Source organism: Rhinatrema bivittatum, chromosome 10 (genome assembly GCF_901001135.1).
Source record: "Rhinatrema bivittatum chromosome 10, aRhiBiv1.1, whole genome shotgun sequence".
Classification (NCBI taxonomy): Eukaryota; Metazoa; Chordata; class Amphibia; order Gymnophiona; family Rhinatrematidae; genus Rhinatrema; species Rhinatrema bivittatum.
Window position 1 is genome coordinate 98,426,848 of NC_042624.1, and position 15,836 is coordinate 98,442,683.

At 40.7% G+C, this 15,836-nt stretch overlaps 1 protein-coding gene across 2 annotated transcripts in view; it reads left to right on the forward strand.

Annotated features, from left to right (window-relative positions):
• The window catches only part of DEPDC1 (DEP domain containing 1), a 55,801-nt gene that overhangs the window by 17,819 nt on the left and 22,146 nt on the right, over positions 1–15,836 (forward strand). For both annotated transcript variants that reach the window (XM_029618599.1, XM_029618600.1), the window contains exons 4-9: positions 2,593–2,708; positions 5,956–6,086; positions 9,149–9,196; positions 9,973–10,113; positions 12,366–13,238; positions 14,487–14,659. In XM_029618599.1, coding sequence (XP_029474459.1) covers positions 2,593–2,708; positions 5,956–6,086; positions 9,149–9,196; positions 9,973–10,113; positions 12,366–13,238; positions 14,487–14,659 — 1,482 coding nt within the window. The remainder of the gene's footprint in view (positions 1–2,592; positions 2,709–5,955; positions 6,087–9,148; positions 9,197–9,972; positions 10,114–12,365; positions 13,239–14,486; positions 14,660–15,836) is intronic.

Sequence of the window (15,836 nt, forward strand, 5' to 3'; positions counted from 1 at the left end):
TTGCTTTCCCCACACAAGACGAGCTAGGAAAGATGAGTCCATTCGGTTCCAGAAGATGGCATAACCCATGTAATGGCTATTCCCTGTACTTACCCAGATCAGTCCAGACCATAGGGTTGAGCTCCCTGTCCAGCAGATGGAGACAAACCAAAACTGAAAGGGTATCCTATATCAGGACAGAGCCTACCCTGCAGCCCTTCAGTATTTGTTGGTCTCCAGCAGATGCGGCAGCTCACCCTGCAGTTCCCGTGCCTTATTAATTTACCTTTGCCCTGTGGGGTTTTTCTCTGTCAGGATCAAGCAAGTAGTATTCTCTGATTTAAAAAAAATAAAAAAAAATCAGTTTGAAAAGTCTGTTATTTTCAGGAGACATCACTGTCTCCTCGCTCTTGGGGGGGGCCTAGGGGGACTTGCCCCTTGAGTTACTCAGCCTAGGCTCCCTTCCCGGTGAACCTTGTTTGGGGCGATACTGATGGTCCAGTTACTCCCCCTATATAGCTGCCTCTGCCTCAGGACGCTTAATTCCCTGGCTGTGCTAGCAGGGAAGTCCATTCCCCTGCATTTAAAAAAAAATAAAACTTTAAAGAGGCTATTTATTACTCTGCAGCTTATAACTTTTGTTTCTGTCAGAAGGAGCGAGCAGGGTTTGTTCTCCTGCACCCGGTCCTCAGGGCAGCACAGCTCAGCTGTTTTCCCTGCCTTGTGGTGATGCTTACTGTTAGTCAGGCCGCGTCCACATCTGTTTAGCCTGCGGGAAGCCGGGGGCGGTCTTCTCACCGCATGGCCAGGCCATTCCCAATTTGGCAAACCGTGGGAACGGCAGCCATTTTGGGAATCACTGCAGCTCCCGATTCAGGGCTGCAGGAGGGAGAGGAGCCTGGATCTCATATTTCTCCTCCCGATTTAAATCCTGTGTGTACTCAGAATGAGGGCCCTGAACCCCCCCCCCCCCTCCAGAAAATCCAAGCCACGTTTTTCATCAGAATTTGTGCAATTATTGCACAAATCTTATCTGGCTAGCTAAAGAGGAGGAGGAACCTCCTCCCGCTAAAATCCCACAGATGTGCTCGCTCCTGAGGCACTGGATGTGCAGGGTTCGGGTAGTGCCGGGGCCCTCCCTCCACCTGAGCCGCCTGCGGCTCTGGACCAGGATGCAGATTTGTCGTTGCCAGCTCCTCCTCTAGAGGGGGATGACCCCCCGAGTGCTCTGCTTGTTTCAAAGAGAAGAGCTGGAGCAGCTCATTCCCTTCATCTTTCAGGAGCTGGGGATTAAAATTTCTCCGGAAGATACGATCACAGCCGTGATGCCAGCTCACATGGACCCGGTCCTGGCGGGACTCAGGGTGCCTCCATGCACATTCCCGTTCCATCCCATGCCCAAGCTGCTGCTCCTTCGGGAATGGGAAGCTCCTGAGTCAGGGCTTCGAGTGTGTAGAGCTATGGACAAGCTCTGTCCTCTTCCCGAGGATTGCCTGGAAATGCTTAAAATTCCCAAGGTTGATTCTTCCATGTCTGCGGTCACCAAGCACACCACTTTCCGGTGGTGGGAGCCACGGCTTTGAAAGATATCCAGGACCGCAAGCTCGAATTCTCTCAAGCGTATCTTCGAAGTCTTGGCCTTAGGAGTCCGGGCGACGATCTGCAGCACTCTCATGCAGCGGGCAAGTCTTAGGTGGGTTCAACAATTGCTCAGCACCCAGGACCTCCCGTCTGCAGAGGCGGAGCAGGCTGAACGGTTGGAGGGTGCTGTGGCGTATGGAGTGGATGCTCTCTACAACTTGCTCCGTGTATAGGCCAAAGCGATGGTCTCAGCGGTGTCAGCCAGACGACTCCTCTGGCTGCGCAATTGGTCGGCAGATTCTTCTTCCAAGTCTCAGTTGGGCACACTTCCTTGCAAGGGTAAGTTGCTTTTTGGCAAGGATCTAGAACATCTTATTAAATCCTTGGGTGAGAACAAGGTCCATAATCTGCCTGAGGGCTGCCCTAAACAGTCTGTCTTTGAAGGAGAAATTAAGACTTAGCTTGATGATTTCCTTTACTACTTCAGTCAAGAAGCCTACCCTGGGATGTGTAAATTGGGCTACATCTATAAGAGTGAAAACTGAATGACAAAACTTTATAAATTTGTGTGAAAAAAAAAAATTAAAAGGGGGAAATGGCTTGATTTTTAAGGCTAGATTTCTTAAAGTGCTTCTTATAGTGTGTTTTATCTATTACATTTTGGGGGGTTTTAGATTAGATCAAAATTTTAATTTCAGTTATTAGTTTTGTATTTGCTAGTTATAATTTAAATTTGGTTTTGACAGTATACTGGCTGTATCTGGTTCCATGCATGACATACACACAGGTGATGTCATAAAAAAAGAAACAACTCTGCCTCAAACTACTGAATGAGGGGACTAAACTTACATTTTCTTGACTGGTAGAGCAGAAGGAAAGGAAATTATCTGGTAAGTTTAATTTCTCAGTAACTTCATTGAACTGCTTTATATTTGAGAGGAAAATGTTCTTTGAGATAAGATTGGTTTTGATTGTTTTGTGTGCAAGAACTTGCTGGTTGCATTATTTTACTTACTACATAATTATTTGTAGGAGAACATAGAATACATGAAAAGTGAAAGATCAGACGAGGGAGAACAGAATATACACTGTAGGGATGTGAGCCAAGAAGATGTGGAAGAAATCTGGAGAAACCTTATTTTGATCCAGTAAGTGTTACTGTGAGTCTGGCTTCATATTGGATTCAGTCCTAATAAAAAAAAAAATAAATAAAAATTAAAAAAAAGTTAATATAGTGTGCAGTTGTTTGAACAGTCCATGTCAGTGTTTTAAAAAGAGATTACAGACCAGAGAAGAAAAGTGTAAGGTGGATAAACTGCTTTTTAATGCAGAAGCTCATTCAAATATTGCATCACGCGCCCAGGAGAGGTGGATGTACGCCCGTTGAAAAAAACGGATGTCCAATTTGGACACACTTTTACGGGGATGATATAGCATTGGCCCCTCAATGCTCACGTTGGCATGATATTACCTCTGGAGTGCCACAAGGTTCAGCATTGTTGGCTGTGGTGTTCAATATATAACTAGCACCCATTTGCAAATTACATTCTGATGTTTGTGATGGGTATAGACTGTATGCCAACGGCATCCAGTTTTCCATTAAAATGTGATTGTCTTGGGCCAATACTAATTGTATTAATACCATAAAAGCCTGGATGTCTCACAGACTTGCACTCAGTTTGTCTAAAGCTAAGTTGATTTTGTTAACTAGAAGATCAATCATTGCCTACCCTCTTTCTATGCCTGTGGCTGACACTTCCCATCGCCCAATGTGTGAAAAATCTGGGGGTGCTCATAGACTCTAAACTTTCTTTTCAACTTCAAATTAAGGCCATTTTGCGCTGTGGGTTTTTCAAATTGAGTACTATGAGGAATTAAACCACTTTTAGAGCCATCACATTTTTGCACAGAGGTTCAAGCTTCATATTGCCTTTTTTGGATTACTGTAATTCTTTGCCTGATTTCATGTTAAAATCTTTACAAACTTTACATAATGTGGCTGCCCGATTAATTAGTTGAAGTAACATTTAAGAATAGATCCCTCCTGTCTTGGCTGGCCTTCGTTGACTGCCTGTTGCATTTTGTGTTAAATATAGGATTGCTATTTTCGTTCACAAGCTTATCTCTTTTGATTTTTTACCTTGGGTGAATGCCATGCTTCACCTGTATAATCCTACGATCTCATCAGCGAGGGTTAGTAGATGTTCCCTGTGTATGCTGTTCATATCTCAGAAATGTAAGAGAACTTTAAGAACATGCCATACTGGGTCAGACCAAGGGTCCATCAAGCCCAGCATCCTGTTTCCAGCAGTGGCAAAACCTGGCAAGTACCAAAAAACTAAGTATTTCATGTTACCGTTGCTAGTAATAGTGGCTATTTTCTAAGTCAACTTAATAGCAAGTAATGGACTTCTCCTCCCAAGAACTTATCCAATCCTCTTTTTAAACACAGCTATACTAACTGAACTAGCCACATCCTCTGGCAACAAATTCCAGGGTTTAATTTTGTGTGAGTGAAAAAGAACCTTCTCCCATTAGTTTTAAATGTGCCACATGCTAACTTCATGGAGGGCCCCCTAGTCTTTCTATTATCTGAAAGACTAAACAACTGATCCACATCTACCCGTTCTAGACATCTCATGATTTTAAACACCTCTATCATATCCCCCCTCAGCTGTCTCTTCCATTCCCCTTATTTTGGTCACCCTTCTCTGAACCTTCTCCATTGCAATTACCTTTTTTGAGATGCGGCGACCAGAATTGTACACAGTGTTCAAGGAGCGGTCTCACCATGGAGCGATAGAGGCATTATGACATTTTCCGTTTTATTCACCATTCCCTTTTTAATAATTCCCAACATTGTTTGCTTTTTTGACTGCTACAGCACACTGAACCGACAATTTCAATGTGTTATCCACTATGATGTCTAGATCTTTCTTGGGTGATAGCACCTAATATGGAACCTAACCCATGTTATAGTTACACAATGTTATTTTTCCCTATATGCATTAACTTGCACTTATGCACATTAAATTTCATCTGCCATTTGGATGCCCAATTTTCCAGCCTCACAAATTCTTCCTGCAATTTATCACAATCTGTTTGCAATTTAACTACTCTGACAATTTTGTATCATCTGCAAATTTGATTACCTCACTTGTTGTATTTCTTTCCAGATCATTTATAAATATATTGAAACATAAGGGTCCCAATACAGATCCCTGAGGCACTCTACTGCCCACTCCCTGCCACTGAGAAAACTCCATTTAATCCTACTGTTTCCTGTCTTTTAGCCAGTTTGTAATCCACGAAAGGACATCGCCACCTATACCATGACTTTTTACTTTTCCTAGAAGCCTCTCATGAGGAACTTTGTCAAACGCCTTCTGAAAATCCAAGTACACTACATCTACCGGTTCACCTTTATCCACATGTTGATTAACTCCTTCAAAAAAGTGAAGCAGATTTGTGAGGCAAGACTTGCCTTGGGTAAAGCCATGCTGACTTTGTTCCATTAAACCATGTCTTTCTATACATTCTGTGACTTTGATGCTTAGAACACTTTCCACTATTGCTGCTCCAGTCTTTTGGAATGAACTACCTGAACTGTCTTACCACCTGCACTAAAACATTTAAGTCTCAGCTGAAAATGCATCTATTCTGACTAGCTTTTTTGCTTGATTTTTATGTACATGCTCTTTTTTTTTTTTATTTGTATATTTTAGCGTGTTTTGTTTTTTCTGATTGAAGTTTTTAACTTTTGTTTTTAGTTTTAAGCTTATGCATTTACTTTAAATGTATGATTATTTGACTTGTTTTATGGACTGTGTATACTTCTGTAAGTTGCTTAGAGTTCGTCACCAGGTGAATAATAAAATAAAATCATAATTTATCAAGAACCAATAACCTTCCATATACAAAGCCTTATGTATTATAGTATTACGATTTAAACTCTGTTCTTTTTATCATGGATAACAAAGGCAATCTTTTTTTTTTAAGTGTTTATACTAACTCCCCATTGAAGACCAAACTCCACCCAAAGTGACATGTTTTGTACTAACTGATGGAGGGAGAAAAGGTTGGCTATGTGAGGGGGTAACAGAACCAGAGCCATCTCTTCCTCTTCTAACCACATTCTCCATTCCCCCTCCCCCTCCCCATCTAAAGCGCCTCTGTTCCAATACCCAAGATCTTTTCCTCCACACACAAAAGAAAAATTAATAGTACAGACACATGTAAGATTGGAAAACTCCTTTTATTTCTGTAATGTAAAAGTTTACAATCACATTTTTATGAAAATTTGGTGCAGAATCTACTCCTGAACTGCTACAGGAAACTGGGGACTGAGATTATAACCTTTTGTTTTGTTGGGGGGGGGGTGTTTTTTTTTTCTAGTCTACAGAAGATTTTAGGGCTACCATCACTGGAAGAAGTTTTGAATCCTGCACAAATAAATCCTGGCTATATAATGTATAGCATGTTGCACACAAGTAAACATGGTGTTGTCGTTCTACAGAACAACTCAGGTTCGTTTTACAGTGTTGGGTAGACATACTAGTGTATAACAGATTCAAACATTTAAGTGTAAAACATTCTTTATTTGGAGAGACAAATAAGAACAATTTATTTAAAATGCAGATTTTATTATACTTCTAGGTCCGATTTCAAAATGTTTTCCATTCTTATTGAAGGGCTTTACAACTGATCCATGATGAAATATGGGTGGGAGTGATGCTAAATAGATAGCATTAGAAACTTGGGGCCCTAGATCAGCTTTGGTGCTAAGGTTCCAAATACCGCTCTAATGCACATCTTTTCTGCTTTTGCTTTAATTAAAAGAATTCAGCCTTCTTCATATACTTTAACCCGGATTTTAAAAGCTCTACGGGTTACGTGCGCTGGGCCTATTTTATAAAGCCTCGCGATGCATCTAAGTCCCATGGCTTTAAAAAATAAAATAAAAAATGGGTGGGGCCAGAGGCCTCTGGCACAGTGTGCCGGCAGGCGCAGAAGGTAACATTTTTTTTGGGGGGGGGTTTATGATAGGTTAGGGGAAGGGGTGGGAAGGTTAGATTAGGGGGGAGGGAATGGGTGAAGGCCGTGGGCATTGGTGCGTGCAGGCTGCACAATTGTGCACCCGCTTGCATGCGCTGACCCCCGATTTTAACATGCACACCATGTTATAAAATTGGGTGTCCATGTGTGCGCGCACGTACCTTTGAAAATCTACCCCACTGCGTGCATTTTAAAAGGGGCCGGCGCAAGCATGGATACGCACGCACAACTTTTATAATCTACCCCTTTGTGCTTAACTCGATACAGTATTATCATATGTATTGGAACATAAACATTTTGGGGTAGATTTTAAAAGAAGCGCGCGCGGGGTACACTTGTGTGCGCTACCTGGCACCGCGCGCGCCGAGCCCTAGGGGAGCCCCGGTGGCTTTCCCTCTTCCCTCTGCTACCCAGCCCTATCTAAATCCCCCCCCCCCCCCACCTTGTTTTCAATAGTTACGCATAACTTGCACTGGCCAGCTGCCGGCGCGCCATCCCCTGGCACAGCCGCTGTGCTGGAGGCCTCTGTCCTGCCCCGGGACATACACGTGTCGCCGAGCCTATGCAAAATAGGCTCGACGCACGCAGGAGCAGGTTTTTGGGGGTTACACACGTAACCCTTTGAAAATCTACCTCTTTATGTGCACTAGTGATTAGAGGGACTAATGAAAGATGGAAGCCTGGGATAGCCAGCAGAACCCATCCCATCAGTTGCCAAATGTTAGCAGCTGTTCTGATAGGGTCTACTAGATTACAGATGCACTCAAATATTTTTCTAATTTCATTAATGGAAAAAGTTTGGGGCCAATTTTTTTAAATTTTGTGCGCGCTACCCAGCACACAACTGTACACCCGATTTTATAACATGCGCGTGTTGCCGCGTGCATGTTATAAAATCCAGGGTCAGCGCGCCAAGCCCAAGGGGAGCCCTGATGGCTCCCCCCCCCCCACCTTTGTTGCAGAAGTTACACCTGCCCGAGCCAGCTGGCTGCTGGCGCGCCATCCCCCAGCACAGGCCGCTGTGCCGGAGGATTCGGGCCCGCCCCCGGACGGCCCATTTTTCAAAGCCCCGGGACATCAGCGCGTCCCGGGGCTTGCGCGCGCCACCGAGCCTATGCAAAATAGGCTTGGCGCGCACAGGGGTAGGTTTTCGGGGGTTGCGTGTGTATCCCTTTGAAAATCTACTCCTTTGTGTTTTATAGTCCATTGCTGCTAATAGTCTGATAAATATGGTGTGTGCTAAATGTGATAGTTGCAGTGAGGTCCCTAACTTGATCTGTATATGCTGAAGAAAGTGTAGATAGGCAATATCTTCTACTTAATAGTTCATAGGTTTTGTTTAATGTATGAAAATAAAAATACAGTCCTTTTTTATACCATTGGACATATGAAATACACACTGTAAACCTTTATTTTATTTGAATGGTTAGCAATAAAAATTCCAGTAAAAATGTTATGTATGGTTAGACATTTACCTGCTTAGCTCTAAATATTTTTCTATCCCTGGATAATAATCTTACATGTTATGAAAATCACACTGCTAAATTATTTAACATTTAACTGTGCCATATTTAAAATTTGGGTAATGCTTGAATTCACTTTTTAAAAAACTTTATATATTGCACTATGGACAAAACCATTACTTTATTCTGTAATATATACAATTTACTGATATGCACAGTCAGGGTTTTTTCTCTCCCGTTCCTCAGATATTTTCCATTACATTTTGTCCTAGTCTTCAGTAGCAATTTCATGGATACCTTCCTCCAAAGAATTCAAGCAGACACAAAACTTACTAAAACAGGACAACAGTTCCATATGTCAGCAGCTTTTGTATGCTGTGGATTCACCACCTTGAGCAGTTTTATTTTACAAGAGTAAACTTGGGAGATATGATGCCACATATGTAACTATTTGGTTCCAAGTAGAGTTGCTAAAAATTATAAAGGGTTTTGTTTTTTTAATTTTATTTGTTTCTTTGCTATTTTATTCCTTATTTTGATTTTTATATTATATTTTAGAGGGGTAGGGTTGCTTTATATTCCTTTCTTTACTTCCTCTTCTAGGCTCTCCTTTCTTCTTTGACTGCTTGACTCTCTCTCCTTCCCTCCAACTACTGTCTTTCCCCAAATCCTCCTCTTTAACTCAAGTAGCCTGTTAGGGTTTGCATCAGGCCACAGTTGGTCCTTTGGCAAGATGCTGACATCTTTCCTTACCTTTGTGAAGACCATATTGACATGCCTTTGTCCTGATGGTCCCACAGGGTCCGTTTCAGCATATTCTTCTCTCCCAATAGGGGTATACCAGACCATATCGTTATGCTCACCTCCAGGCAGCCCCTATCTAACACATCCTCCTCAAAACAGCCCAAAAGGGACCACAAAACAGACTCTAGAGATTAAACTTTAATTGCTAAGGTGCCTGGGATTTTCCACACCTATTAGTATCACGTGTTCAAAACTTTTTTTCAATCTTTGATTTACAAATATAAGAAATGTTGCAATATTAACTCTGAATATTTTTTTTCCTGTAGATGATCTTCCTCATTGGGTGTTATCTGCTATGAAGTGCCTAGCAAATTGTAAGTTCCATTATAAAATTAAATTCAGTGTTGAGGTGGTGTAAAATTTACAACTATAATTTTGAATTTTTACATTCTAGGCCCCCATGAAAAATAAAGCCCCACAGCATTGATCTGCATAATTTGTTATTCTTAGCATTGACTATTTATTCCTAAATACAAGAGAATAACTTATTTAATGTTCAGAATATTGGTTTTTGAATCCCATTCCTCTGACTAGTGTGTGAATAATCGAATCATGAAGAATAAATAAAATGAGAGCATGAAAGATTCTCATAACACCCCACTAAGATGTGAAGACTATCAATTTAAAGTACCCATACACTTTGCCTTATGTACAAGATCAATTGCTAATATGTACTAGAAAACTTTACTTGATACTAATGACTCATTTTATATATATATATATATATATATATATATATATATATTTATATTCTGATAAGTCATTACTGTGCTATGGCTGTTGCTAATGGCTTTATTTTATAGGTGGAAGCATTTATTGGCAATAAAGTGAAACAGAATGTACTTAGTATATTCCTAAATATAACTTATACTGGAATTCATTTCAGGATTGATGTACATAATTATGCAGTCATATTATTGATACTGTTCAGTTTTTGTCTGCAAAATAAATTGGATTGCTGTATCGGAAAGACTAGCCAAAGTTGTACCTATTTTATTCACAATGCCCTTAATCTTGTAATGGTTATTCTAGTCTATGAAATGATTTCAGAAAAGGCTCATATTAAATATTTTATTCCTCACAATTTTAGGGCCTAGAAGTAATGACATGAGCCAGCCAACATATGCTGGTTTTGAACGGGATGTTTTCAGGACAGTTGCAGATTATTTTCTCAGTCTTCCTGAGCCACTGCTTACCTTTGAGTATTATGAACTGTTTGTGAATATCTTGGGTATGTACATAATTACTTTTTGAATCTGTAAAAACTTACTTCAAGATTGTAAGTACAAAAAGAATTACAATCTAAATTGAGTGCAGTTTTTTTTAAAATTGCCACTATTATATATAGATTTATAGAAAGCATGTTTAGACCTTTTCCAAAGGGAAGAAGGCTTATAAGATCTATGTGTGTGTGTGTGTGTATATATATATATATATATGTGTGTGTCTAACCAACATTGGATCTACCCCTTCACTGTCCAACTCCTGGACCACCTTAATGCCCAGTTCCTTCTGAACATAGGAAATAAGGGGCCTCAATTCCTCCTTCCAGAACAGAAGAACCACCCACAGGTCATCCCCTCAGTTATTGGGACCTTGTAAAGTTTACTCTGTGCTTATGGCCAGGGACACAAGAACACTTAGACTCAGTAAAAAGTATAAAGTATTTTTATTAGTCAATGTAAGTGTTCTCGGGAGATACTGGGTGCCCTTAGTCTTTCAAACTGACCAGCATCTCCCTGTATACAGAAAGTGATCCTTGTTTTATAGATAACATTCAAATACAGGGTAGAAGGTTCTAGAGACTTGCATGACTGCCCAAAGAATCATTTACATAAGTTGTGATGTCAACTGCATGATTAAATCATCGCTAACTATCCTGAGTGGCTTCCCAGGATGTGTAGCCCATTTCCCATGACTTTCTTTGTTCTGGTAAACTCTTACTGGTCAAGACAATCAACACGTCTGTAAGTGTGTGGATTACAAACTCCTGAGAATAGTGCCTGAAGCTCCCCTGTGGTGACTCTATGAATAGACATCACCTGTCTGGTGCCAGTTTGCCTCCACAGATATCCAGGGAAATTCTGTAAGTCACTCAGAGTCCATTCAGCCCAGGCAGGCCAAAGACACGCAGAGGGTTCTGGGATTTCCTTCTCCAATGTTGGTTGTGTTCAGGCATACTTCTCAACCTCTTCTGTATCAGCCATGTCCTTATCCTGTCCTAATTGACATCTGCTGGGTCATCCTGATCTAACCCTGGACCAACTTCAAGACCATCTTTCCTGGTCATCCAGGATGGTCCAGGCCCAGCTGGTGAAGGAGGTCCACTGATTTCCCCCTCCCCCGGCCAAGGAGCCCTTCGGCCTCTTTGCAGAAGGTCAAGATGGCTGACAGAAATGCCCTTTTATAGCCAGTGCTTTTCCTGGTTTAAAGCTTTTTGCATAAGCAAGACAAATTCTGAGGAAAACTCCACGTCATCCTCTCCTTGTCTGGCCCAGAGCACGTACCTCCCGCCCCCCCCCCCCCCCAAAGGAATCTCCAGTGACAATGGGGGAGGGGAGTCCACCTTCCGAGCTGTAGCCCCTCTCCTGCCTGACATGTTTAGGCTCCCAGTATTGATCCTGACAGGGCCTGGGGAACCTGTGGCTCTCCTACCACCCTTGCTCCTCCCGGAGGGCCCCTCCAGAAATGAATCAAGGCATAGTGCTGCTGCATGCAGCTGTCTCTGAGCCAGGCTGCTGTCCTGACCAGCTTTCCTGCACTGAGAAACTGCTGTTGGTGCTATTTTGTCTCCACGCGGCCGGGCCTGCTGCAGAGGAACAGAAGCCACGTGATCGCAGCGTGCGGGCAGTCCCAACACAGCCTATGTCTAGTTATACAAGTTACAGTACATATTCAAACACAAGCATTTTTGAAACACAGGTGTGAGGAAATAGACATACCATATCTGTTTTGCTAATCTAACAAAATAAGTTTATTGCAACCAAGTTACTTGGACCTTTAAGAGGGATTTTTAAGACTAATCAAATATTTAGCACAAATAGCAACCTAGTGTAAAAATGAGCAATACTAAATTTGGTCTAGATTGTACTAAGTATTTTTCCAATAGACACAAAATTTTCAAGACCCACTTTGCACCCTGCATGGCTGAAGACTTCTGTTCAATTTTAATCCTCATTTTGAGGATTTTATTTACATGGACCTCCCAGTTAATATTTCTTCGAGTTTTGCTGTATGTTACTAATACACATTTCAGATCTTAAACCACAAAATGTATTTAAGATCATTGTTTTGTTGGAATGAATGCATGCTAGCATTAAACTTATCTGAATGTTGCACATTGCTTCTCTGAGCTAATGCTTTTGTATACTGCTAACCAATTTAGCTACAGTAATGCCTGACTGTTTGCGTTATTTCTTTTGTATTCCTTCTTGTGCACTTTTACACCCCTTCCAACTCAATTTGTCTTTCGTTTTCTGATAGTTTTGTGTGGCTACATAACAGTTCCAAATAGATACAGAGGGAAACGTAAAATTCAAGATGAGACCTATGATCCACAGCCTACAAAAGCACTACACTTGAGCAATATAAACTTTTTCAAGTCAACAGAATGTCTTCTACTTAGTTTAGTTCACAAAGAGGAGAGAGAAGAAAATGAACAGGAAGATGATGTTTTTCCCGAAAATCATCTAAAAAATTATCCACCTCAAAAAGGATGCATGAAGCAAATACAGCATTGTAACTATGGATGTAAAACGGCCAGTGCTAATGACATTATGGGAGGAAGTTGTGAAAACCTTTCAGTCACAAGTGACAATTGTATATCGCGACTCAAATGTAAACCAAGGTACTACTCTTTGGAAGGAATTGCAGAAAATACATTACATTTTTGTAATAAAGATAGTCCAAATATATTCTCTCAATCTAACCTTAAGATATCAGACCAAGATAAAGAAGACCAATCTGGATATAAGTCAGGGTTGGTGCCTGACCTTTGTTCTGAAAACAGTGATCGTAAACCGTCCAGTGCTTGTTCCAGTAGAGTCTTTACAAGGACCATATGTGATCCAGAAGAACAGACATCCAATCGACTCTGCAGGTCGCAAAGTGTAGGAGATTGTCAGAGAATAAATATACCAGTTGCAGAAATCACCATAAAACCAAATGATATAGTTCATCTTGAACAAAGAAAACTAAGTGGGACCAGTGCAACTTCCACAGTGGAAAGAGAGCCTGCTGATTTAGATATTGCACTTCTCAAAAGATTCTGCCCAAGCACAGTGGAACTTTCAGAAAATGCTTTATCCCCAGCTTCTGTTTTGCCGACTACCACACAAAGCTGCCATGGCACACAAAGTAAGGTTGATGCTTGTCTGCATGGAGTTGCTGGCTTGCTGTGTTGACTAATTATGTTCTTGGCTTCCTTAGTTATATTTGTCTATTTCTAAACAGAGTTTTTAAAACAGCTTTAAGTGGAGGAATTGAGATTACTGATGCTGTCTGATAGGTCAAATCACTTGACATGGGCAACTTTTTCTGCCCCATAAATTTAATATAATAGAAATCTTCTGTAAACAGTTTCCATAGATTTACCCAAAACACAGTTCTTATCTTATTTAATTTAGATGTTTATATTCCTCTCTTTGGCACTTCAAAGCAGATTACATTCAGGTACTGTAGATACCTGAGTGATTATAAGCAAGTGCCCTTTTTAAGAAGAAATGTCCATCGTTCATGAGGCAGTATCACTAGTGTTCTGTTCGTGAACATGACACTCAGGAAATCAACTTCAGTAGGAATGTTGGCCTGGGAATCCTAGAAGGCCAATCTTTAAGGCAACTCTTTGAACAAAGTTATTAGCAAGCGCCATTGTTGCTATAGAAATGACTGTCCATTAACTGGAAACATTGGACCAGATTTAAAACTTTGTGCATGTGCACTGCATGGCATGATTTTATGCGTATTTCAACCACTGAGAAAACATAGAAACTTAATTTAGGAAATGTATTTTATTTGCAGCTTTTTTATATCTAAATTCGTTTAGTAACATCACATCAGTTTCCATTTAACATAATGGATAGCAATGGTGCTTTACAATTGAACAATTGAGATAATTAGAATAATAAACATCTAAAGAACAGTTGAAATGCCTTGTTTTTCAAACAATTTTTTCTGAAATAGCTTTTCTTGGCACTGCCAGATGCCATGTGTAGTTCTGTGTGCTGATATGGGAACAGTATTTTTCTTGTCTGTATAGGACAAATTTCAAATCTAAAATTTCTTAAATGCTAACACTTTCAGTAACTGGGGTTGATCTCTAACAGCAAGCACAAAAATACTTTAGGTTTTTGAGTTGGCAGATTTTCTTTTACCTTTTATTAAAACTCATCCATCTCAAACTGCTGCACTGATATTTTTGAAATGTGTGAAATCTGAGTATACAACCCTTTCTTCCAAGTTAAAATATAAGCATTTTGGCAAAATGCTGAATATCAAGCCACAACAATGTTGATACATGGTTTTTATAGGTGTTTGTTTATTTTAACTAAATAGCTTTAACACCTTTTTATACTAAGTCTGTACTGAGAATCTTCTAACTTCTAGGTCTGCTGCAGCCTCATTTAGAGAGTGTTGCCATAGAAGCATTGCAGCTTTGCTGTTTGCTGCTTCCACCACCAAATCGTAGAAAGCTTCAGCTTCTAATGCGTATGATTGCTCGAATCAGTCAAAATGTTGATATGCCACGACTGCATGATGCAATGGGAACTAGATCTTTGGTAAGGAATTCCTTTACTAAAAAAAAAACTTTCACTGGCTGTTAATATCAAACAATTTTGTTTTTTTTAAATACTGTTTGGCAATAGAACTATATTAAATAAACCTACATTTATAAGACCCAGCAGCAGCATTATATACTTCAGGAAACGGGATTTGATTCCATGACCTGACTCCTGATCCTCTAACCAGAAGGGTCTATGGACATTGCAGAGGAAACATTTATAGCACCTGAAAACCCAGTGCTCCAGTGTAACACCTTCTGATGGGCGCAGATATACTTGTACTGAACTCCAAAATAAATTGCAGTCTGTCTCTGAACAAGAAAACTGTTATAATGGAAAAGGGAAAAAAAAAGTGGGGGAAAATCATGTAGCCGTGACTAAAAGCTTTTTACAATGCCTTTTGGGGGCAGGTTCCATTTTAAGCTGTAAACCCAGAGGAGTATAAAGCTGCTCAGAACATGAGAAAATTGTAAGATGTACTTTTTCTAATTGGACTAGATATGAAAACTTAATTAGGATTAGATATTAAACTTTAGTTATGGTATGAGTTTTTAGATCTGTTTTATACAGCATTTACTATCATATTCATAGTTAACATTTTTCCATTTTACACTTTTTTTTTTTAAAGTGTATTTCACCAATCATTTAGGTTATTCTCCTAGGACAAGCAAGATGGTAGTCCTCACATGTGGATGACATCAGAGGCAGCCTGGCATGGAAAACTTCTGTCAAAGTTTCTAGAACTTTGACTAGGCACACTGAGCATGCCCAGCATTCCATTATCCATGTGGGGCCCCTCTTCAGTCTCTTCTTTTCCACGGAGCTAGTGCCTCACAGTTGTGGAGCTCATGCTCTTTAAGTAAATCACATTCTTCATGGTCTGTTACAGACTGTGCCGTTCCCTGGTGGCTACCGACCGCTCGGCGGTTATTTTTCTCTATGGCGTCCTTCAGGTTCCACCGCTGTCCCCAGTGCCCTCGGACCATGTCCGTCACAGACCCCCACGAGGTCTGCGTCTTGTGCCTAGGACATTGCATGATGTGCATGGCTGTTCTTTTTGTGCTCAGATGATTCCCATGGGTCATTGAGCAGGCCTGGATAAAATGGACAAGTTGTTTGGCACCAGGAAATCTGTTCCCTTGGTATCGAGGGCATCAACACTGCATTGCAAGGA